Genomic DNA, 25,875 nt, shown 5'->3' with positions numbered 1-25,875 from the left:
TGTTTCTAACTTTCTCGTGTGTGTGTGTGTGTGTGTTAAAACCCCAAAAGTGTTTTCACTTTTAAGTTGGGTAACCTAATATTTTCCCGTATTTGCATCCTCTATTTGATATTTATTTAGTCTTTCTACATGTCTTTACTTAGTTAATACCAGGAGAGATAAATACGGTCGTGCCTTTGCAGAGAAGCTTCAGTACATTAATATAAATTGTACACTAATTCCCCCAAAGCATATATATGTTGTAAACCTGAAGACTTTTCACACAGCTGCTTATTGCTAAACAGTGCCTTGTCCAGAAGGGGACAATCTGTGTCTCTAATTGCTGTCACTGAAGCCGAGATTCATTATGTGACTTTCCCATTAAAATGTGAGCATTAATTTGTATAATGAAATATCACCCACTGCAGTGTTCATTAGACATGCCCTACTGTATACGGTACATTGTTAGCTACCTAGAAACTGTAGTTAATTTCACTAATGGATATTTCCCTACTTAGTGTTTGGTAGGAAATTTATACTGTAACGTTACCTCTTAAACTTTTAAGGAAATTTAAATTCAATCAATTATTTTCAACAAAAGTTTGGGATGTCATTAAGGCAGGAAAAGCAAGGATGGGGGACTGTGGAAGAAGGAAATGGGCTTTTAGTTCATCTTAGAAAAACGACAGAATTTTAATTCAAAACAAAAAGAAAAAAAGGAATCGTCTCCTTTCGGGCAAATGGGTCTTTTTGTTTTCTCATCATTACGCAGGTATCTGTCCCCCACTAAGAATAACTCAATGCTCTCCTTTTAGAAGAGGAAATGAGAAGAGCGCCCATTTTAACCAATCCTTTTCTGAACATTTATTCAATGTGTTTTTATAAATGTTGAAACAGCCTGGTAACCTCACCAGAAGAGGAGACGCAAAAGCATCAAAGGTAAGCTGTGTGTGTATCAGGCTGAAGGCACCTAGCTTAGGCGGGCTGAACTTTCATTTCCACCCACATCCACAGACCAGTCGCTGCTTGGTTGAAAGGCAGTTTCCAAAAAGGCATCAGGAGTTTATCATCTCCACTATGTCAGCGTCTAATTCCACCCCACTTTCCATGCCAGGGGTCAGGGGGCCTCCACCAGCCACAGTAGCCATTTCCTTGCCCCACCGCCTCCCTAAGCTCATTGGGGTGGTGGGAACTGGAGGCAAGCGGGTCAAGGAGGCCTCAGGCCAGTCTGAGTTAGGGAGCAAGGAGGAGCCAGGGTGCACAGTACTTCCCTTTTAAATCGCTGGGAGGCTGCGTCAACACACCTTGTGGGTACAAGTCACTTCCTTTCCTCCAGCTGGTTATGGTGTGGACACACACTGTCAAAGAAATGTTGCATTAATTCCCTAAAACAAGGCAAAAATTCACCCAGAAAAGTAAAAATAGCAATACAGTGCAGTGGTTAATAGAATGGGATTCTAAATAGGCAGATCTGGAGTATGACCTGTAATCAGTGCTGGGCAACTCTGGGTGGGTAGCTGCACATCTCTGAGGCTCCGTTCCCGCCCCTTGCAAAGGGGACGGGGCAGGATAAGGGGGGATTTGGAACCTGGTCTCCAAAGTGCTGTGAGGATTAAGGGGTGAATAATAATAATCCACGAGCAGCAAGCGGTGCTTGCACACGTGAGTGCACAGAGACTGGTGACTACAGTTACTGTCATTGTTGATGTTATACCATCCTTGTTGGCTGAATTTTTCTGTGGGCAGCCAGTTGCTGTCATGCTGTGTAGACAGCTTCAGTCATGAGGCAAGAAAACTCCCAGGCTGTGCCTTCCCCACAGGGAGGGCACACAACCCTTTGGAGGGGCTGCAGGAGAGAAGCCTTCTCACCTCCATAGTCCCCTTTGGCTCCATCAGGACAGAGGAGCCTCGGGTCTGGTGCCAAGAATGCAGGTGAGAGCCAAGGAGGGCACTCCGTGCATCCCACCTGGGCAGCGCTCAGCCGCTATATCACTGAGGCAGCACCCAGAAGGGTGGGCAGTGCTGGGCATGCCCCTCAGCCCACCCTGAGACCCCTGGAGAACCACGGCTGGCTTCCCTGTACAAATCTAGTCCATAAAGAGATGCCCAACTCAGGGCCAGACCAAAACATGCAGCAAATCAAAACCAGATTAATAAACCACTAGCATAGTTTGAGAGAGGAAAAAACTAATGAGATTTATTTTTAATTAGTCTCTGAACTTTAGTGCCTCCAAGTTTTCATGAGTGAGGTTGCTTATTATATTTCTCTAAAATGGCCTTCCTGAGACAACAGGCACCCCCTGGGAAACCTGACACACAGCTGGGTCATCACATGGGGTGTTACACCCTCCTGGGGCTTGTGGGGAAGGCACACCCCTCCAGCCTTTCAGGAACTGATCAGCGCCTGCCTACCTCCTGCACAAAACAGACACACTGGACCCTTCAGAGTATCCCCAATGTAGTACCTGGAGGACGGGGTAGTGAGGGAACGGATGGAGTACATTTGCAGGCAGCCAATAAAGGAATGACTGCTGGCCTCGGCCAGGGGCCACCTGGGGGCATCCCCGCCTCCTGTTGCATGGGATGACTAAGCGCTTGCTGACGCATCTTTGAGATGGTTAATTTTATGCAACAGCTTTACAGGGCCAAGGGTTGCCCAGATATTTGGTCAAAGACTATTCTGGATGTGTCTGTGAGGGTGTTTCTGGGTGAGAGTAACATTTGAATAGTAGACTGAGAAAGCAGATTGCCCTCCCCAGTGTGGGTGGGCCTCATCCAATCCATGGAAGGCTTGAATAGAACAAATCTGAGTAAGGGAGCTCTCTGTTTGAGCTGGGACTCCATCTCAGACTGGGACTTATACCATCAGCCTTCCTGCTTCCCAGGCCTTTGGACTCAGACTGGAACTTATACCATCCACTCTCGGGGGCCTCCAGCTGACCAGCTGCAGATCAGGGGACTTCTCAGCCTCTATAATCAAGTGAGCCAATTCCTTATAATAAAGACCTCTCTCTTTCTCTCTGTCTCTCTCTCTATATGTATATATATATTGATGTGTATATATGTATATGTACACAGATGTGTATATATATGTCTAGATATATATTTGTATATATATGTATATTTATAGATGTATATTGATGTATCCATATATGTATATGTATATATGTATATAGATGTGCATATATTTGTATATAGATGTGTATATATTTGTATATAGATGTGTATATATTTGTATATAGATGTGTATATATGTATATAGATATGTATGTATATGTATATAGATATGTATATATGTACATGTACATAGATGTGTATACACACACACATGCACACACACGCACACTGTTTCCCTGGAGAACCCTAACCGACAAAGTCTCCTTACTGACTGGCTCTGAATTCCGATCACCGGCAGCGTACTCTAGAAGACAAATCGCACACGTCCAGTGATTGGGTCCCAATCAGCCCAACTTTCAAATAGGAGAGAAGTTCCGCCTTCCCTGTGTGGGCAGCAATCAACGTCTGCCCTGCAGGAGCCGGAGAGGGGCAGCCCCTAGGATGTGAGGGTACTCTGGGTGCCTCCCCTCCATCACGCATGGACCTGGCTGGAGCTTGGGGGACAACAGAAACGTTCTTGCTACCTGCAGGCTCTGCCCAGCCCACAGGTGTTCAAAGCAACCTGACTGGTGCCTCTGCTCAGAACCTCTCTAATAAACAGGTGTTGGGAGAAGAAGAGCAGTAACTGAGTTAATGTAGTGGAGTTAATAATGGAAAGTGTTTTTATCAGAGTTGATGCTATACGATCAAAACTTCCCATAGAGATGGAGTAGGACAGAAAGACGCAGAGAATGTTCCACCTCATATCCTGACCAATTAAAATATATTTATTACACATTGGATTTTTAATGTGCTCGTATGGGTCCATTATAGAAAAACTTCAAAAGATGGCATCTTGGAAAACAACTCTTCTATTTTGGAGACTGCTGTCCTCTGGCCATGTCACTGGGAAATACAAAACTGCAAAGAGAAAGGGGAAGGCAGTACAGGACATCTCCACAACTGGGGCCCCTATTAACTCATTCATTAACAAACCACTTGATTTTGATTTTTAATTACACGTAATCTACACTTTTATATTGTCATAATGGATGTTTTACTTTGGTGATTTATAACGTGTAACACTTTCTGTTCTGTTCAGAAGCGCAAGTGTAAGCATTTTCCAACTTCTTTGTTCTTTGATAAAAGGAAATTGATCTTTATCTGGTTACCATTCTGCCTTTTAAACACTACAAATTCTGTTTCCGAGGAGGGCTGGTGGTGTGATGTTTCCATGGCTTCTTTCATTTTCACCCTTATTCTGGGAAGTTTCTGGAATGCCTCTGTCCGTGGCCCTGTCTTGCTTCTCTCTGTGTCTCCAAAGACTATTGATCACAAACTTCGGAAGTTTGTGACGCAAAAGAAGCAGAAGTTTGGAAAAACATAATCTTTCTCAAGCTTTAAAACTTCTAAAAACAGTATCCATTTGTTTCTACCCAGGTTCAGCAAGACTTCTTTCTGCCAGCTTCAGTCCTAATTTACCAAGAATATTCTGTGGCGTTTCCACTCGAACCACAGGCAAGCTGATGGGGGTGGGAGCCCCCAGGGGCAGCAGAGCTCCTGGTTGGGAGGCACTGCCCCTTTCCTTCCACACTCCCCGGCAGGGCCGGCCTCACCTGTTGTGAGCCATCATGCACCTGGGAAACCTGGCCCAGGAGCCTGTATCCACATCACATGAAAGGGAAGTATCACAGCACCCGCCTGGCCAGGTCTCCACACTCCTGTAGGCAGTGAGACCGTGGGTGCCCTGGTGGACTGTCTCCCATGTCCTGACGGTCTGTGGGTCCCTCCCAACCACCACAACACTAGGGGACCCGGCTCCAACCTGGGGAGGAAAGTGGAAATTACCATGATCTGAGAAAGCTGAGCTGCCTCTCCTTGAGCCCCATCACTGGGAAGAGCTTACTGAGAAGGGGACATTGGTGCCAAACTCTGAAGGTGAGGGTGCAAGCTGGTGACCTATCTTACAGAGAAGTGCAAAGGCCCTGAGGCAGGAACTAAGGGACTCCTCATGAAGCTCCTGCGGAAAGGTCTTCCATCCATAACCAGAAATCTAGCACCTGCAGCCTGGCTGCCACGCTGTGGCTTCTGACCAGCTCACGTGTGCAGGGTGCCTTTCCCAAAGGACCACAGGTTCCCTAGGGAAGGGTCCACGTTCCCCACTGTACTTGTCCCCTCTGTGCTACCTGTCACAGGGCAGGCATTGCAGAAGTAGGGTCACTCACTTATTTGTTCTGCCATTCAACCTCTCAAATAAATGTACCATGCCCCCTGTAAGCTGCAGTTTACTGCAAGGTGCTCTTGTAGGCCCCGGGGTTCTACAGCAATTAAATAGATGGATAATATTACACCTTCACATTCTACTTGGTGGAAGACAGACAACACAGAAGGAAATGAATAACTGAACTGAACAAGATAATTTCAGAAGGTGTTAAGTCTATGGAGAAAATAAAGCAGGGGCATGAGGGATATTTCAGGCAGGGTAGTCACGCAATCTCTCTGAAGAGATCACATGACGCTAAGCCCCCAGTGACCACCTGGAGGAAGAACATTCCAGGTGGAGGGGGCAGTAGGTGCAGAGGTCCTGTGGCAGAAGCAAGCACTCTGCATTGGAGGAACAGGAAGAAGGCAATGGGGTCGCAGGTGTGGTGATAAGGGTGAAGATGGGCAAGGTGGGTCGGGTACCATGGACCCTGGAGAGTGAGCAAGCTTGGCACGTAATTTTAGGAGACCCCTCTTTGCCCTGGGGTGACCCCATGAGAGAAGTGCTCCAGGACAGGGAGGGACAGGGGTGATGCCCAACTGCACCCAGGCTGAGAATAAAGACAGCAGCCCATCCCGCTGCCACCTGTCCTCAGGGCTCCTCTGGGTGTCAGGGAGATTTGCAGGCACAGGTGAGGGTCCAGGTGAGGGTGCCTTGTCTTTAACCACATGCTGCACATGAGGCCCGTACACACTAAATATCCTTCACAACCCTAAGCTTTATTGATTCCTTGGGAAACAGACCACAATTATTTCTGAAAATAGATGGCATATTTGTCTATCCTCTGAAGCAGCTCACACTCCAATAGATAAAGTGTCAGGAGAAAAATCAAAGAAAATGGAGGTGTCCATATGTCAGAGAGATTTTTTTTGTATTGGCAATGTGCAAACAACTAGCAGAAAAGCTCACAAGAACCATGACCGAGAGACAAGACAGAGAGACCAAAAGAAGCCCTCACCTTGAGGGGCTCGGACAACGCCGTAACAGGGGAAATGACCACGGTGGTCCAGTGGCTTGGTTAAGAGCGTCTCGAGTTTTCTTTTGAGGAGACCCAGTGGAGAGCCACCCACCCTCCTCTCCATCTATCCAGTCCCAGGTGTGGGCACGTAACCCCAGCTGGGCTAGAAGCCAGCCTGCCTTCAAAGACCTCCTACGTGCCCTTGTATATTTAGAGTTTGAGCTGGGTTCTCATCATCTGCACCTGAAAGACCCCTGGTCCATGTGAGGATGTGGGAGGTGCTACTTCAGTGCAGCAGAAGGATGCCATCAGCAAAATGTCACAGGGCCTCGGACAAAGCATCATCATCCCAGGCCTGGACCATGGGAGATCCATGTCCACATGCCCATGTGTCATTCAGGGGGGTGAGTATGGAGTAAAGAACTGGGTCGTTAGGGTCGGTTCAGACCCACACAATGGTGCACGGATAGGCCCACAGAGGGTGGACCTAGGACAGGAGCATGGCAGCCCTGGGCCTCCTCCTTCGAGCTGTGCACCTGGATCCCTCACCTGTGTGTATCCTCAGGTGGACCTTTAGGTGATGGGATGTCCGGAAGGTTTTCCCACAGTACGGGCAGTCCTTCATGGCCGAGCCCAGGCTCCTGTCTCGAAGCAGTGCGGGCTGCTGGACGCCGGCAGATCTCCCAGCCTCCTCTCCAATGTCTGCAATGGAGGAGAAATATTCTCACATCACTTCAGCACATGTCAGAAGTTGTTCGCACCCAAACTGCCAACACCACACAAGGCTAAACGTGTCAATAGTACACCTGTCTATTTCATTCTTTAAATCTGACAGAATGCTGACAATTCACGTATTTTCTTGTTATTCTCTTAAATTATTTCATCTTTCCTATCATCATTTTAAGCAGCATATGGTACCTTTATATTGAACTGAATTAAACAAGAAAAGAAACAGCTGTGTCAGCAGCTGGTTTGATTTCTTCTTTTGCTTAGCTCCTATTAAACATTTTTTTTCAAAAGTTTAAAAATGTTGGTGGTTGTTGAGTCTGATTAATTTATAATATGGACTAGCTGGAGAGTTTGCTATAGGATCGAAATCACATTTGCATTATATCAGGCAACAAATGAGAAAAAATGTGTCTCGGCTGAGTCCCCAAGACATGCAGACGTACAGCTATTTTGGGACAGGAAAGAAAATTATCCCAAACTGATCATTTCTTCCTTGTAGAGTCTTGCCTCCATCGCTGGCTGGTGTAATCTCATGAAAGGGAGAAGAAAAAGTATGGAAATGCGGTTCCACAATTAGCCCATGATAAACATATAGTGACATATTCAAAGTCATGTGCAGAAACTCAGCTGCAAAACTCCCATAAACTTAGAGCACTGCAGTTAAATCTTTGTGCAGTGACCTGAGAACTTCCTCTGTAAAGTATCAATACAAATTTTCCTTCCTGCTGTTATTTGTTATGTAACCCAAACCATTAGAAAATGGAATAAAATTTACATACGGCTGCCTTCTGCACAGAAATGATGGGACATAATAGTAAATAAAACTGTGAAAATATCTAGTGGTTGGAGGATATGTTATTGCAACACCCGAGGCCTGACATCATGTTGTCAAAGAGGTGACATCAGGGGAGCAGGGCAGGAGCTGGGACTCTGCATCTCGAGAAGGGGAGGCAGGCAAGCCTTCTCCTCTGGCCTCCCCGCAGGGCTGGAGGCTGCCGCCTGGCACATAACCCAAGCTCCTGAGGCTGGCAGGGTCCTGGCCGCAGCTTCCGGCCCACCCTCTAGGTCTCCTGGTAGATTTCACCATGAGAACAAGGGGACCTTCTGGGATAATAAGCAGACCTGTGAGCTCTGCAGAGAGCAAAAAAAAAACAAGGTTTGTACCTTCCAAGCAATGGAAAATGCAAATTGCTTTTATTCTTCAACACACGTTCCTGGTGTTCTCTGCTCACAGCCAAAAGGGACAGACTTACAGGCCATGAACAAGATGAAGGCAGTCGCACTTAATTCTTATTTGGATGTTTGCTCGGTGCAACCGTGGAAACCCTTTGGCTTCGAGCATCCTCTCTGAATTTGGACTGTGCACGATGGCATCATCACCCTAGAAATTTTCCTTGAAGGCTCACTTTTAATCCTATTCTCCACAACTCTTCTAACCATCCTTGGAAGAGCTGTTCAAAAGGTCTAACTGCCCAGCTTTTTTTTTCTCCTAGTAATTTTACACAGGGAGGGGGACACAGTTCATCCACATCTAGAACTCACTCGACCTAGCACTAGCTTTGTGGTTGTCCACATGACTGTGGAGAGACTACCAAAGATGGCTATTGGGCTGCTGATAAGGGATAACAGGCACAAGAGAGTGTTCCCAGGTCACAGCAAACAAATGTCCCACATGCAGTCCTAGCAGGAAGTCCCTGTCCGCAGGTCAAGTCCACCAGGGCTGCCACCACCTCTGTCTTAAAGAGCCAGTTTGTTGAGAGCCCAGGAGAACAATGGCCAGATGCCAGATGCCAATTCCAAGTCAACCGCATCCTAGATAAACAGCTGAGAGGCCACCTCTTACCCATCTCCCTCCACCACCCCCAAGTCACATCAACCCCAAACCTGTTGCATTTGCCCTCCCGGCATTACTCATTCCTTTTGTGGGATCATGAGGTCAGCTTAAAATAACAACGAGCCTGATTAAAATTCTGCCCAAGTGCTCCCTGCAACAGGGTTAAGACACCCTATTTAAGGTAGGAGGCCATGAGCTGTCCATTTGAATGATGAGCAGAACTAAGTGTTGACTTCAGGACAGGAGTAGGCAGGTGTGGGCTTTTGAGGTTGCATCCCTGCCTGTCCTCGTGTCCCACGGTCTGCAGCTGAGCACCTTCCCCAGATCCTCCTCCGTCGGAGCCGCTGGGGAGCAGTCCAAGGCAGGGCTGTCCAACAGAAGAGAATAGAGAGTGTGGGGAACATATTTCCACTGTAGCTTTTGGTGGGCCCCGGCCCAGGGCACAATATAGATAAATAGACAGATAAGGCCGCTGCCCTGCGCTCCCGCCGGCTTTACAGAAGGTGAGGATGAGCTGTGTCTCATTATATGTCACTCTAAGCAATGGCCTGTATCTGTTTTCCTTTTATCTTTCTATCTTGGATATGTGTGGTCCAATAAAAAGAATGAATTTGTAAGATAAACAGCTTTCTTTGCAGATTTAAGAGTCTAATTTTCACTTTACACAGAATGTTTTTTCTGTTTTTGTTTTGTTTTGTTTTGTTTTGTTTTGTTTTTTTGGAGGGCCAGAAGGCCTATGGCGTTTACTCTTAGACTAATCCAACTAGAAAAACAAACTTGAGCAACGATGAAGGGGAATTGTGGGTGGTCCCAGGAAGTGCCCGGAGAGGCTGAAAGCCAAGTACAGTCAGTCAGTGATGGCAGAGGAAGGCCCGCTGAGCCGCACACTCGCAGGGCCTGTGTGTGGGTCCCTGCCTACACCTGGACGGGTATCGAGGAACAAGGTGCGCTAAACCGAGCCCAGCCCCGCTGAGAGCTCAAGGGGCTCACGCAGAGGGGAAGACGAGGCTGCTCTCCGATTCCTTCTCTACCCGCCCAGAGCGTAAAAGCACTAGCAGCTGTCCTCCTGCAAGGCTCCCCAGATGGAGTCCCGAGGCTCTGCCTGTGGCCACACACAGCTGGCCGGGGAAGAACCACGGGTCCTGCTTATGGACAGACCAGCCCTTCCCCAGCCCTTCCAGGAAACACACGACAGAAAGGAAGAAGCATTATAAAAATGACACCTGTGGTCCTTTGTCAAGCCGATTTTGGATTGGTATGAGCTTTTAAAGAAATGTTCCTTTTCCTAAAATCTGCAGTATCTCTTCCCTCTGATCAGACACTTTCTCTAAATGTGTGGAGGACGCTGAAGGTGGGCGTGTGAACAGAGGTCGGCCTCAGCCCCACTGGCTGTTCCTCCTGCTTCTCTGTGAAAGGAGCGCTGCCAGCTCCTAGAGGCTGGGGTGTCCCTGAGAGTTGGGGCATCTGGCTACAGGCAACACAGCCTCAGCCTGGGTGTGCTCTGGCTCTCATAGGATGGGGAAAGGGATGAGAAATAACTCCTGGGACCCCTGTTTCTTTTCTTGACCCCACTAAATAATATGGGATCTATTCTTCAGGAATGGATGTCTTATATATGGTGGCAGCAAATAATATTCCAGGGGAACATAGACTATGCATGCAACCCTTCCCCAGTTTCAGCCTAGAACAGGTGAATTGTAGTAGGTATCAAAAACTCTGCAAGCTTTCTCCTGTTCCTACAAGCTGAGAGTGGTTAGATAAAAAAGAGGACATGGATCCAATCATTTCAAGTTTTATTTCAAGAATTTAGGAGGTTTCTCAAAAAACTAAAAATAGAACTACTGTATGACCCAGCAATTGCATTCCTGGGTATATATCCAAAAGAAACAAAAACACCAATTGGAAAAGATACATGCACCCCAATGTTCATAGCAGCATTGTTTACAATTGCCAAGATATGGAAGCAACCTAAGCGTCCATCAACAGATGAATGGATAAAGAAGATGTGACACACACACATATATATATAAAATGGAATACTACTCAGCCATAAAAAAGAATGAAATTTTGCCATTTGCAACAACATGGATGGAACTGGAGGGTATTATGCTAAGTGAAATAAGTCAGACAGAGAAAGACAAATACTGTATGTTATCACTTACATGAGGAATCTAAAAAATACAACAAACTACTGAATATAAAAGAAAAAGAGACTCACAGCTATAAAGAACAAATCAGTGGTTACCAGTGGGGAGGGGAAGAGGGAAGGGCAATATAGGGGTAGGGAACTAAGAGGTATAAACTATTAGGTATAAAATAACCTACAAGGATATATTGTACAACACAGAGAATATAGCCAATATTTTATAATCGCTAGAAATGGAGCATAACATTTAAAAATTGTGAATCACTATACTGTACACCTTATATATAATATATATAACTTACATAATATTGTACTTCGACTATACTTCAATTAAAAAAAGATATATTATTTGGGGGTGGGGGACATCAGACAATTGACCTTCCTAATTTTGTCATCTCAAGGTCAGAAACCATGCCTCCTACATTTCCATTTGCTGCTTCTAAGCCTCTGAGTGTATAGCAAGGTTGGCCTAGGCCAAGGTGACATTAAGGTTCATTACCTTCCCTGAGAATTCACAGAGGGAGGGTAGGAGGGAGGTTCCATAGCTGTGGGCTGAAGGAGGGGCCGGGGGACTAAAAATGGTCAAGGAGGGCTTCCCTGGTGGTGCAGTGGTTGAGAGTCCGCCTGCTGATGCACGGGACGTGGGTTCGTGCCCCGGTCCGGGAAGATCCCACATGCCGTGGAGCGGCTGGGCCTGTGAGCCATGGCCGCTGAGCCTGCGCGTCCGGAGCCTGTGCTCCGCAACGGGAGAGGCCACAACAGTGAGAGGCCCGCGTATCACAAAAAAAAAAAGAAAAGGTCATGGGTCATCATATTGGAATCCTCATCAGCAACCGCCACAAACTGGCAGCCTGGATAGACAAAGAATCAGATGCTTAGAAAGAAAGACAAATAACTTCTCAAACATTAAAGCCTAGACACACACACAGTACCATCAGCAGCTGTCTGAATCCAGCCCCGAGACTGGCTACCTTGTACACAAATCTGATTTGAATCTGTGAGTGCCTCCTTATATACTTAACCTCACTCACATATTGGTTTGGAATTTAAATACTTGGTTTATGAAATAATTTTGTATTTTAAGGGTAGATTTCCCCCCAGTTTATCTTGAAACACTGAGCTTCCTTGGTACCTCTTTAAAATAGTCTTGTTTGCAAAGAAGGCTGCCTCAGGAGTCAGGAGGCAGAATCTTTTGCTTCTGGGTCCCCGGGGCCTGGCTGTCCTCAGGCAAATCCTTTCACCCCACCCCAGCTGGACTTACTGGCCCTTCCCCTCGGCTCCCTGTAATCCTGCGATGCTGGAAGAGCCCCAAGCCCACTGCCGGCTGTCTTCACCCTTTTTGTGGCCTTTCCTTCACCCACCCTAGCCCAATCTAAGCCAAATAAGCAACAGGGATGGCTCTTAGAGATATGGGAGGAAACGACCATGAAAGGGATAGTACGTGCTCCTATGTATTCCACGAGAGCCTGCTTTTCCCAACTGCCTTTGCGCTAAGTTGGGACCACTGACTAGTCCAGCCAATGGCTGGAAGCGATTCAGAGGAGAGACAGTGTGCCCCTTACTGTCTCCCTCTCCTCCCTGGCCACCCTACCCTTGCAACACAAAGGTCAAGGGGGCAGAATAGCAAAACAGAGGATGCCTCGATGGCTGCGTCCCCAGATGGAGGGGGGCTGACCCGAGCCAGACTGCGCATGAATGAGAAAAAAATCTTGGTTCTGTTAAGTCATGGAGATCGGAGAGCTTTCACAGTGGGAGGACGGAGGAACTAAGAAGTGTGAACCTTCTACTGGTGAGGTCTTCCGGGTTTATACACAATCCTCTAGGTAGTCTTATTAATTCACAGAATGAGACAGAGAACAAGGTTCAGAGAGACCAAAAGAGGCAGAGTGGGACCAAAGAGAAAAAGCAAAGAGAGGTTTCTTTTTAAATTGTGCACATACTCTCAGTGCTCACCTCATCCTGCCGAGCAGCTTTACCCTGCACGTGCCCAAAAGTACATTTTGGAAAGATTTTTATTAAAAGAAAATTGCAATGATGATGTTGATGATGATGATAAGCCCGTGCAGGGAATGGAGAGTTATCCCAGCAACCTCAGCTGGGTAAGGGAGCTGTCTGTATACCTGGGCATTTACTACTTTATGACATAAAAGGCCACGGTATTTTAATTTCTATGGAACTCCTACTATAACAGTAAACACGTTTTCCCAGATGAGTCGTGCAGTTCATTCTAAAAGTCTGTCTTGTGCAAAGAGCATCTCAAAAGCACAGATCTCACTTCATTAATGAAGGAAAAAACAATTTGTGGAGTCTAAAGTGTGACCATGACACCAAAAAATCACATCTTTATTAATATCTTTGCCCACATATACCAGTGTTTTAAGATCTTTTCAGGGGAGGAAAAGTAATACCTTGGAGGAAAAATCCAGAGGAATGTATAGTTCCTCTTAAAAGCTTAACACTTTCCCTTATTTTAAAAACTGTAAAATAAAGACTCAAAACAATGATTACTGTGGTGGAGGTTCCTGATGAAGAGTTCCCTTTATTTTTAAAAGTGATTTTAAATTAATGGTATGCATAAAAATGATAACATTACTGTAAACAATTGTACTTAACTCTTGGAACACATCAGTCATGCCTTGGGTCCGTATTAATTTGGTGTCTCTGTTGTTTCATCAAAGTTCTCTGGTTTATGATGGCCATATATAGTAATGTTAAACAGTTAAGCATTAATATGGATTGGCAAAAGTATTTGTTTAAATAGAGAGCTATTTTAGAAAAGGATGACCACTTGTGAAAAGGCAACAGCCAGCTTCCCTGTGGGTTCTTAGGACCGGGGACCAGGCTGGGCTCACTGGCAAGGCCCGAGCTCGTGACAGATCTCAGGGAGCAGAGGTGAATGTCCTCCATCATCGGCTTCCTCACCTCTGACCCAAACTCAAAACTGTGTAGAGCTCCATTTGCTGTTAGCAAGATAGGATTTCTGGAATTGGGGAAATAGGTCACTAAAAGGCTAAAATTTGGAGAAAAAAATATAAGATACTAGGATCTCAAATAGCTTCTCTAAAGCAACATTTTGATGAGTTAAGTGAAAATGAATCAGAAACATATGGATTAAATTTCCCTTAAAATACACAAGGGCTTCAAAATCAAGCACTGTGGGCCAAATGTGTTTCTGGTTTTACAAAACCCAGAGAGCCCTTTCTTAACTGTCAGGGGAGTGTTCTGAACCACCGTCCCCCCAACCCCATCCGCTGGTGACTGGGCCACCCATGGGGTCTCTTCCCTTTGGCATTGTGTGATGTTGCCCTTGACAACATCCTCTGTAATCCTTGGGTTGCCAGCTCTCCCAAGGCCCTCAGGGCCAGCTGTGGGTAGGCACTTTTAGTCCACAGCCTGGGAACTGTGACCATGGACGCAGCAGGCAGGATTTGGGACTCACAGAATCAACCTTTGACAAGACATCTGGTGTGATGGGTCTCTTTGGGTTCTGCACACCCCTCTCTTCCCTCTTGCCTGGTGGGCAGGGATCCATCCCAGAAACTGTTCAGGTGAACCAGGGCAGAGCAGCATCACCTATGAACTGGCCTGGGTGACAAGAACCAGGCAGGAGGATGAGTCTGGAGAGGGACGGCCCAGGGGGCTGCCATCTCCTGGGAAAAGCCCGGTTATGTGCAGGGGAGGGAAGGCCACTGGCTCCATTGCTCTTTAGAATAACCCCCAGCACCTATGGTCTCCAACCCCCATCTAAGTGGCCCTCGCTGCTGCTCTGACCTCATCCGAACTCCTGATTCTACTCCAGCCCTCCATCTTTCTGTTTTCCTCAAGCCTTCCTGGCTGGTACCCAACTTAGGGCTTTGTTCCTGTTGCCTCATCCACCTGGAATTCTCTTCCACCAGAATTCACACGGAGACTGTCACTCAGGCTTTAGTCCACAGGCCCTTTCTGGGAGAGGCGTCTCTGACCATACTGTCTGAAGGAATTCTCCCTGACTCCAGGTTCCAGGGGCGCTCTTTCTCTGGTTGGTCCTTCAAGCAACCCGTCTATCACCTACTGCAAATTCTAACTGACCTATGTATTTGTCTGCTTACCACCTGTCTCCCCCCAGACACAAGCTCCACGCAAACAGGGACTATTAATTACTGTTTGCTGTTATACCCCCAGCACGTGGTAGGCACTCAGCTCATAGCAGGTGCTCCAAACCGTACATACTTTAAAAAACTGTACATACTTTTTTCAAAATAAATAAAAGAATCAGAGGAGGCAAGCAAACTGAAATTCAGAGGCTAAGATCAGCTCCTGACTACAAGAGGGAAGCTGTTTTGAGTAGCCTGGGAGGAACCGGCCCCGGGTACCAGCAAAATACCAGAAATGCCCCAAAGTGCTCAGCACAGACCATCAGGGGCTGCAGTGTGATAACAGCAGGGGGGAAGGAGGTCAGGGGTGCCTGGGGAGGCTTCCTGAAGGAGGTGGTCTCAGGGTGTCTCCCGGGTCTCTCTCCATCCAGGTGGAAGGAACCACACACGCACTCTAATCAGCAAGGTCACAAGTGAGCTTTTGAGAAGATGGGGGCGTGTTGTTGAGGAAACCTTCCACTATTTCATCTGCCCACTCCCTGGCTTAAAAGGAAGATGTCATTGCGTTGGAAGAAATAGCCTCCCATATGCATAAAGAAACATTAATCAATAGAAAAGTATAACAAAATAGATACTTTAAAAGTAACCCATGCCCCAATTACTACTGTAATTATTGCAAAATATTTGTTTTGCTTTCCCTTCTTCGTAATTTAAATTACATGTTCCTTTCTTTTAAAAAAAAAACAAAAAAACTATAGACTACAGAAGCCTCTACTTTCAGTAAAGCATAAATTCCCAAAAGATTTCTACATAATTTATTTTCTTAAAAGAACTATAGCTTTTAAGATCCTCTTAAGGTAATTTACAGCCCCCTCATTTATGGGTGGGGAGGGGGCTGGGGGGAAGATTGGAGGAGATCTCTTTGACTGTCGGGTATGTTTCAGGAATTCTTACTTAAATGACACTGAGAACAAGCTGGACCAATCATTTTAAAATGCACTTAGTCGGTCGCCATAACTTGTGGGGCTGAGTTTTCTTTTGGGAATGGTGCACACTGAAAGGAGAAGGGATGATTTGGAGATAACGCTTCCCCCTGGAGACATGTTTTGCCATATTCTTTTTTAAACAAAGAAGACATCTTAAGCACCTTGCAATATCTTTCATTTAATCGTTGGCAGAAGGCAAGTCCCTGATGAACACGGGCCTGTGTCTTTCTCTTTAACCAGCTGAGTGATCCAAGCTTTTAATATAGCCGTTCCAATTATTGTAAAAGTCATCTAGTACCTTATAACCACAAATATTGACAGTTTATTGCACAACACATTCCTGACATTTGAAGGTCACACCATACATAATACATACTCTTTTATAAAAGTGTCTGGAACAAAAAGATACATGATAAGCAATTACCTCTCCCGGCTTGTATGTATGTACAGTTCGGGGCTGACTAGAGGTTGCATGGGAGGCGCAGGCACCATTTTAAATAATCTATTAAGGCAGCATGGAGGCATTCATGATGGATAATTATGAAATGGCTCGTGGACACACTGCAGTCAGATTGGCTGGCCGGGCCGTGGGGTCTGGGCAATTCTCCTTGTCCGAGTTCGGGTCACAATGCCACTCCGCCATGGAGAGCCCTGCCTCACTTCACAATCGGATTTTCCCCCAAAGCCACTAAGCATAACAGAGTCACAATATGTTCTTGTTTTTCAGATTGGTCTGTATGTGGCTGAAAGGAATTTAAAAAATCCACCAGGCCTGGTTCAGACGCGCCCCACCCCCAGCCTGCTGAGGTGCCCCAGAGGGGCACTGACCACAGCTCTCATCACACACACAGCCACACAGCCGTCCCAGGGCTGTAGCATCCACGGAGACCTGCAGCACAGGAGTATGTGGCTGTCAGGCACAGGTGCAAACCAGAATGGGAAGAGTGGACCAAAAAACTCTCCTGATGCTGAGGCCATGCGACATCTCCCAAGAACACTCTGAGAAGGGAGGCACCGCTCACTGCCCCTTATTCCATTCCCACTTGTCCTTCCAGCTTACGTCTGACAGAAAGGTTCCAATCACAGATTAAGTGGAACAGATTTGCAATCAAAGGCTTCAGGTTAAAACCAAGTTCCAACAATTCTTAGGAGTGTAATCCTGGGCAAATTACATAACCTCTCTGAGGTTCATTCAGCTTCCTTATCTGCAAAACGGGGATAGTCATAACAATTCATTTAGCACGGTGCCTGGTGCAGGATATGCTCCAATTAATAGTAGATTTTAACATGACTATTGCCAAAGGGATCCCCGCAAGCAAGGATGGCTTGGGGAGGGAGGGCAGAGGCTTGTGGCTTTAGTGCTCTCCCCACTCCATGAGCCCCAAGCGATGGGGCCTGACACCTGCACAAGGTCTAGAATGAGACGGCATGCTCCCTTCCTGAAAAGTCCGGGTTGGAACAGTTTCTCCAAAGCTCTGAAAACCCAGGCAATTCTCCCAAGTTAACAGTGAAAAACAATTCAGGCTGCAATTGAGCTTCATGTAGATGACAATCTTTAATCACAGATGAAGCGGCAGGTCATTAGAATCTACACCAAAAAAACCCCCTCTCAAACTATACTAATGGCTGCAGTTTGGAAAAAAAAAAAAAAAATATATATATATATATATATATGTATGTATAAACACAAATATATATATATATATTAGAACTGTATTAAAATAAATAATCAGCAAGCTCTCAAGATAATCAAAAGCCCTTCCAAGAGTAATTCTATTTTGATTTCCAGAGTGAACACCCTAAAATTTAAGACATGGGACCAAAATGATTTCTATAAAGATGACGTGTTTATTAGCATTAAATCCCAGGAAAGAGGGCTTCCTCATAAAGAACACATTTTTGCATCTGAAAGCATGCATATTAGGATGTGTGTGTTTCTTTAAGAAGCTATTCTGTTGTAGAGGGTAGCGGGTAAGACAGGGCACCACGTGAGCTGGAGGTTGCTATGGTAAATATGCATTTTTTATTGAAGAGTAAACAGTGGCAGAAAACAAGTGTCAGTTGCCAGCTCTGAAGTTACTGCCATTTTTGAGCCGCACTGACTTATCCAGCCCTTTTAATTTGAGAACCTTTATCAGATGGATACTATCAATGGATCAAGATTTAAATGTTTTTGAATAAATGCTGAAACTTTCAATACCTTGTAGTAATAAATATTCTAGTTGACATATAAAAATTAGCAAAAAAAAAAAAAAAATTCTACCCAGCTCTGCTCATCACAGCACAAAGATTTTTCTGGAGCTCTTTTGCCTGTTGGTAGATCTCCAAAGGACAAAACCTTCGGACTTGGCTCAGGCCACAAAGCAGAGAAAGGAGCCAAGGAGACAGCCGAGGTTACCCCACTGACCATTGTCTTGGTACCTGTTGGCAAAACAAAGCTAGAGCCGATGCCCCGGGGAATGGCCCTCCCCATCCAGCAGTCCAGTGTCTGTGTCCTGGCAAGGCTGACGCCACCCCAGGCTGCTGGTAGGGCAGTGGACTTTAGCCAATACAACTGTGACATGTTCAGCGAAGATTTTGCTGTTTCCCCCCCACCGGTAGAGATTGGCTTGACGGCAACTTTGCTTTCTTTTTTCTTTTCTTTCTTTTTTTTTAACATCTTTATGGGAGTATAATTGCTTAACAATAGTGTGTTAGTTTCTGCTGTATAACAAAGTGAACCAGCCATACATATACATATATCCCCGTATCTCCTCCCTCTTGCGTCTCCCGCCCACCCTCCCTATCCCACCCCTCTAGGTGGTCACAAAGCACCTAGATGATCTCCCTGTGCTATGCGGCTGCTTCCCACTAGCTCTCTATTTTACATTTGGTAGTGTATATATGTCCATGCCACTCTCTCACTTTGTCCCAGCTTACCCTTCCCCCTCCCTGTGTCCTCAAGTCCCATAAAAAGAAACAAAATTTAGTTATTTGTAGTGAGGTGGATGGACCTAGAGACTGTCATACAGCGTGAAGTAAGTCAAAAAGAAAAACAAATTTTGCTTTCTGATAACCACAGGAGTGACCTTTCTCAACTACAGATGAGGCTGTGTTATAAACCTCAGATAGCTCCCGGTCATGTTCACATCCTGAGTGGGCCCTCAACTAGCTCCTCTGGCCAGGTGAAGAGTCTGGATTTTGTTCTTCTCCTTCTGGCCAGCAACTGGCAGAGGACCAGCCTGCGAGTCCTCCTCCATATGTGGCACATAGTAGGCATCCAACCATCACTCAACCAACACATGAATGAATGAATGATGCGTGAATGAATGAACTGACCCCTGGGCACTAGCCTCCTGGGTAGCAGCTTCTAACAGGAAGGTCAAGTCTGCTCATTCTTCCTTTGATCACAGATAAAAGTATCTAAAAGGTAACTTTCCAGGTGCTAGAAATCCCATAGACTAGTCCAAAGGAATCTTGACCAGGGACAAGCAAAATGAGTGTGTTCTCCAAGGAGCCCCCAGGGAAGGAGGGAGCACGAATAAACTGCCCTGTTTGTGGAGGGACGGGTGGTGGGAGCAGAGCAAATTGTCCCCACGGCCCCCAGCCATGCACAAAGACTGCTGAGCAGAAGGGGTCACCTCAAAACACCAAGATGTGTTTGATGCCAAGATCTGAGTTAAAATTTAAACTCTGTGATCCTGAGCAAACCACTAAAGCTTCATGAACTTTAGCACCATTATTTGTATAACTGGATAATAATTGGATAATAGTGCAGAGGAATCTGAGTGTTTCCTAAGATAGGCTGTTTGCAAGGCCTTAATATACCTTAAATCCTGCACTGGTATCACAGCAGAGTGGGAAAGTCACTGGCTTCGAGATGGCCAGCTCTGGGTTCCAACCTGGCCCTGTGACTTCTGAGCTATGTCTTTGTAAATGCTTCTCCTAACCTTGTCCAGACTCCAAACACTGTCAGTAAAGTGGAAATAACGGTGCTACTTTGCAATCCCTTGTGAAAACCAAATGAGATAATATGAGGAAAGGGCATCTGATAGATTTCCAACTGACAGTTCCCCTGACCTACCCAGGTCTGTAATACTCACCACACAGATGACCAGGATAAACCAGAGGTGATGACTCATATAATGGCATCATCATAGGAGCCCTGCCTACGGTCAGCCCCCTCCCCCAGTACATTCCAAGTAGGAGTCACATGCCATGCTGGGAAGATCAATTCCAGTGTGCAAAGTGACACCAGTCTCTGTGGTGGGAAACCCACGAACAAGGTTCCACTCACACCCACGTGTTCTAACCCCGAAGTTACAGTTTATTTGGCACCTGCCCCCAAGGCACCTCCTAGACAAGACACACTTACTCCAAACATCCCTTTGAGGTGAGTAACTAGGGGGCGAGGAGGAAGACCTGGGGGAAGGTGTTAGACCAGGATGACAGGGAGAGAGACGAGCATTCACCATTTTGGGCAGCTCGGGCCTCTCCATCCTGTGCTCCGTCCACGAGATGGCTGGCGTTAAAGGGCGACAGGCTGGCTGCCTCTAAACATCTCTGCAGAGCACCCCATCTGCCCAGACATACAGTCACTGGGCCCCTCAGTCCTGCACCCCAGAGGCCCTCTGACCAGAAAATGCCCTGACCCAAATACCGAGAAAGAATTTTAGAGCCATCCTTCAGGCACTGGGCAGTGACTTGGAACTGTGATGTGATGTGAGCTGGGAGCTTTCCTCGACAATGCTTCAGGGGGCTACGCGCTCCCACCCCCGCCTGCTCTGCATCTGTCCAGGGCATTCCTCGAACATCTAAAAGTCCCAAGAAAGCCCTTCTGGCCCTCCAGAAAGAGAGAGGTTGGAACTTTCTCCCTGATGGACATCAGAATCTCAGTACATTCTGGTCCCTCTTCCTGAAACACGAACCCCAAACACCACCTCCAACTTGCCTGGTTGATCCCACCATTCTTGAGGGTTCAGCTCCAATGCTGTTTCCTTGGGAGACATTCTCGGACTTCCAGACTATGTCAGGTCAGCCCCGATTACCCCAGAACGTAACCTTCATGACACGTATCAGAGGTTGTACTTAGCATATGTGTGTGTGATACCTGCTTAATTTCTATCTCTCCCAGTAGCTTGTCTACTCTGTAAAAGCTGGGATGGATGGGGTCTATTTTTCTCAATCTTATGTCCCTAAAACATCCTGGCACAGAGTAGGTGCTCAGTAAACACTGGTGACTGACTGACTGATGGATACATGAATGAATGAATGAATGAATGGTGCTGGGGAGGCTGGGCGGTCATTCCATGTAGTGTAACCAAAGGAGGCCACCTTCTTCTTTTAAGATCTTCATTCTCCTCCACTGACCTTCCCTGGTAACACTGAGTCCAGGGCTTGTGCTGTGAGGGGAGAGGCTGCAGACAGCTCTCCTGGGAGGTAAGGGGAGTCTGAGTGTTGCTCTGCAGAACTGACAGCTCTCAAGAGCCCCAGCCCAGATTCTGGGGTGGGGGCAGCAGGTGGGCATGATCTGGACAAACAGAACCTCGGGGTGCGAGGGAGAGGCTGAGTGGGTGCTGGCCGAGGACCGGTGCTGGTGGACAGAGCAGAGCCCAGGCCCCAGGGCAGCACATCAGGATGTTGTTCTGTTTGGTTCTTCTACTGAATGTCTGGTCCTGAGGAAGAGTCTGCCCAGACATATGTTCTTGGGGGCATCCCGCCACACGGGTGCTCTGCGTACACCGCCAGAATGAGGACTACTCTGCCTTCCCATCTGTGTGAGGCTTATTGCATGCTCCTTTCCCTCAGCCTGCAGCCCCCGAGCCTCTGGCCATTCTCACCGCCCCCCATTGCTCCACCTCTGCCCCCTCCCCAGCTCACCTCTAGCTGTGCGCCACCCAGTGTTTACTGCTTGTGCCCACTACCCCAGCAAGTCTTCGGTCCGCCTGGTTTACCGTGGCCTCCCCAGCCTCTAGCAGGGTGCCTGGCACTTCATATTTTTAAGTAACTACAACAATTTAGTGAGGTGACACCACTTTGCTAGATTAGATCGTGGTGACTTTTTCTAATAAGGAAAATCGCTTTCTCCGTTCCCTTTGGAAGCTCTTCCACACTAATACTCAAAGCAGTGCTGCATTCACAACACATATAGTCTTACAATGCTAATTTCTATCCCATAACCGAGAGAGACGACTAAATGTTGCAAAGTTATTCAAAACTCCTGCCCCTTATCCTCTGACTTCTCCTTAGGGGAAAATTGCACAGGAATACATTTCCTCATCTGTATGTTAAAGCACGGTTATAATCCACCTATCATGATTGCAATTTTGGGAATCAAAACGGAGATCCAAAACAGCAGTGTTATCTACATTTTAGCCACATATTTTATAATAAATTAAGCCAAAGAAAGAGTTCTGCATTAACTCTCACTCTATTCCTTTAATACCCTATAAGAATATTGAAGCCACCCTCCATAAGAGCCCTGGTCTTCCCTGCATGCTGCCCAGGGCTGCCATGTTGCCACTGCCTCACCACCTGGAAGGCACAGTCACAGAGCCAGTTCAGAGCATTGACTAAAGCAGGCTTTGCAACACAGGTTCAAGGCCACAGAGAGGCTGCCAGCCATCCCTGGCCAAGGGCAAGCAGAAGCCTCTGGAAAGGAGCAGGTAGTGCGGGCAGCATACTGATGGAAAGTTCCTAGCCCGATGTTTGTGGACACTATGGCTCGGGACTTGGACCAAGGAGGCAGAGGGGACACAAGTTTCCATTACCTTAGTGACCTAGCCCATGTCCTTTTCCAGGCCTGGGCCTCTGTTTCCACTTCTGTAGCATGTCGGGGTAGCCATCTAATGGAGATCTCAAACGTTCATTACACAGGGTTTTCATTGCTAAATTTGTTTTTAACATTTACAAATTCGGGGCATTTCACACATCATCTCGCTTTCCAGCTTCTCCTGAGAAACTGTGCTTTCACAACGCTGGGTCCAGGGTCCCAGGGAGCAGCGGCTGTTGGGTTGGGCAGAGGGGGCTTCTTCCTCCCCAGACCCCTCCCTCAGCCTCGCCACCTGGCTGCCCCCACCCGGCAGGCATAGCTCTCTCTGAATTTGCCATCTCTGCCGAGATGGTCCCGGACACCCTTTCCACCTCTAAAGACTGCCTCAATAACCTCAGTTGAGCAGATAAGGCAGAAGTCTCCAGACTAATTCTCATAATTATGATGGGTCTATTATTTCAAAGCCAGCGATGATTGTGGGGTCAGGTGCTCAGAGGAAGAGGGAGAGAAACATACTTTAAGTGATAGAAAATATCCTTTGATTCTTTGCTATGATACCAAATTGCATCCAGAAATGCTGAAACATGCACTCACAACCTTAGTCGAATTTCAGAGAGGCCTTGGCGGGAAGGACAGCGATCAGAGAGGAGCGGCCGGAGAGCCACGTGATTGAAAGACCCCGTCCAGGACTCACTGCTGGTCTGAGCAAAGGGACACGGACACACACACACACACACACACACACACACACACACACACTGCTGCTGAGCTGGCTGGAGAGCTCCCAGTGACACTCTGACCTCCACATCTGTAGCACCCAGCCTTCTCCTTTCTGCCTCTTCAGGTGTTCCCACCCAGCCCCACTGCCGGGGCCTCCCCGGCACAGCCCCATCCTCTGAACCTTTTCTGGACGTCTCTGCACAATGACATGCTGCTCCGGGCTGCTCCCTCATTTTTCTTATGCGTTTTGCTTCCAGCCTGCTTGCCCAGAGTACCCCGTGGTTTGCCTGTCTCGTAGTCTCCTACAAAGCCGAGCAAAGGGCTGGGCCACTGAGTCACTCAATAAACACAGGTCGGTTGACCTTTCCATTGTGAAAGACACCGTGATTATCTCCTCCAGGGCTTTCTTCCTGGGGCTTCTTCAAGGAGAAAGGCAGATCTGACCAAGTGACTGAAAACACCTTGGACTTTCCGGCCTCATTTCTCGCTTGGTTTGTGTCCCCAGTATTTGCTTGGATATGAATTAATTCATCCAGTGCACAGATATGAATGCTGCCTGCTCTGTGCTGGGCACAGAGTAGGGAGATGCAGCAGCGGTCCATACAGCAGCCTGGGCAGCCCACGGGGCGACTGCCTGGGAGCACAGCAGCGGATGGCAGAAGAGGAAGCCGGGACGTCTGCATCGTGCAGAGAGGGGCCCGGTTCTCTCCTTAGTCCTCATTTGTCTGCAGGAAATTAGATCACAGCACACACATCGATGGAACCTGCTTTTCCTCTCCACCCTTGCTCCTCTGGCTTGTGCGGGATTCTCCACTGGGTCCCTTTCTGAATGTTCTTCTTTTACTTCTGGGATTTTCTTTAAGCAGCAGAAGGGCAGGAAGCACTTCGGCACCCACTCCCACATCATCCACCACGGATTTGTGGCTATGGGGCTGAGCCCAAGGAAGGCACTCTGTTTATCACTGGAGCCCCTGAGGTGTCCCTCCCGCTCCTGCAGTGAAGCACGGGGCACTTGTTTGTGCCAACAGCAACAGACACGTCCATCGAGGAAGATCAAAGGCTGGGAGTTTTACCCTGAAGGAGCTTAACACGCACGTGGGTGGACAAAATAAATGTATAGAAAATAAGAATAATGATGATGACATATGAACCAGCTAATGGTAAAATGAATGCTAAAGACTGTGATTACTACCAGGATAGCAGCTAACATTGATCAGGTGGGACATATTATGCTTATTCCCAGTGTACAAAGGAGAAAACCGAGGCTCACAGAGGTTGAATACCTCAAGTAGCCCCGCCCAGCTACCCGGGGCAAAGCAGACTGCAATCAAGGTCCCCTGACCCCTGAGCCTCTGTGCGCCACCCGGGGGCTGATGTTCACAGTGAGGGTTCATGACGTTGCGTGTACAAATGGAGATGAAGGGACATCAAGGGCCGCTGCGGTGGGAGACCAGGAGGGAGCTTCATAAATGGAGCATGGGAGCCCAGCTTGGAGGACTGCGGGGGGCGCGCAGAGAGGTGGTCTCTGAAATCCAACAGGAAAGACTGGTCTTGATGCAGGAGAAAAACCAGCTCCCCAGAAAAGCGGCAGGAAGAGCTGGAACACAGCAGCAGTGGACCCCGTCAAAGGGAGTTATGGCCCCAGGAGGTGGAGACCCCACCCTGCCCATCTAATGCTCACTCTTCAATTCGGTCACTTTTTTGCTCCAACACAGAGCATTTGTCCTGCCATCTCAGATCATTCCCAAAATCATGTCAGAAAGAGAGCAGGCACCCCAGTGTACTACCTGTGCCACGTCCACAGCATTAAGGGAAGTGAGGCCTGGGTAGCACAGACTCTTTCTGAGGGTGGAGGCAAACTGAATAACCTCTCCCTAACCACCCGCTGGGAGGATGACAAACGGCTTCAATTGAGGAATCTATGGAGAGCAGAAGGGGTGTGGCTGAGGCCTGGGCTCCTCTCCTCAGGGAAATTGCTTTGAAAACATATGCCATTTGGTGCAATCTGCTCAGCTTCAAAGGCACAGCAAATCCTCTCAGGGGTCAAGGACCACCGCGAGGGCAGAAACGGTTACCTGGCTCATCTGACCCCGCCTGGCTGGGCGCGCTGCACCCCCATGTGGGAAGCCGGTGGGCGCTGATGGGCTGCACACATCACCCAACCAGGACAGCCTGCAGCTGGGCCCTGCAGCCAGTGGACAAGGATGCCAAGACAGTGCTCGGTCTTGAGTCAGGGCATCTCCTTCTCCATCTCCCTTCCCTAAGGAAGGACAACAGCTCTAACATCGATACACCAGAGGCACCAGCCTGTGCCGTCAATTTCCCCACCCGGAGCTCTCA

At 47.5% G+C, this 25,875-nt stretch overlaps 1 protein-coding gene across 2 annotated transcripts in view; it reads right to left on the bottom strand.

Annotated features, from left to right (window-relative positions):
* ZNF536 (zinc finger protein 536) overlaps positions 1-25,875 on the bottom strand; it is a gene marked incomplete at both ends in the record, with an annotated part of 235,588 nt that overhangs the window by 148,858 nt on the left and 60,855 nt on the right. For both annotated transcript variants that reach the window (XM_082862443.1, XM_082862444.1), the window contains one exon: positions 6,846-6,998. In XM_082862443.1, coding sequence (XP_082718569.1) covers positions 6,846-6,998 — 153 coding nt within the window. The remainder of the gene's footprint in view (positions 1-6,845; positions 6,999-25,875) is intronic.

The sequence above is a fragment of the Leucopleurus acutus genome, assembly GCF_964270905.1.
Source record: "Leucopleurus acutus genome assembly, chromosome: 20".
Taxonomy (NCBI): Eukaryota; Metazoa; Chordata; class Mammalia; order Artiodactyla; family Delphinidae; genus Leucopleurus; species Leucopleurus acutus.
Note: the sequence above shows the minus strand (reverse complement) of the source record. Positions and strands in the feature narration are given on the sequence as shown.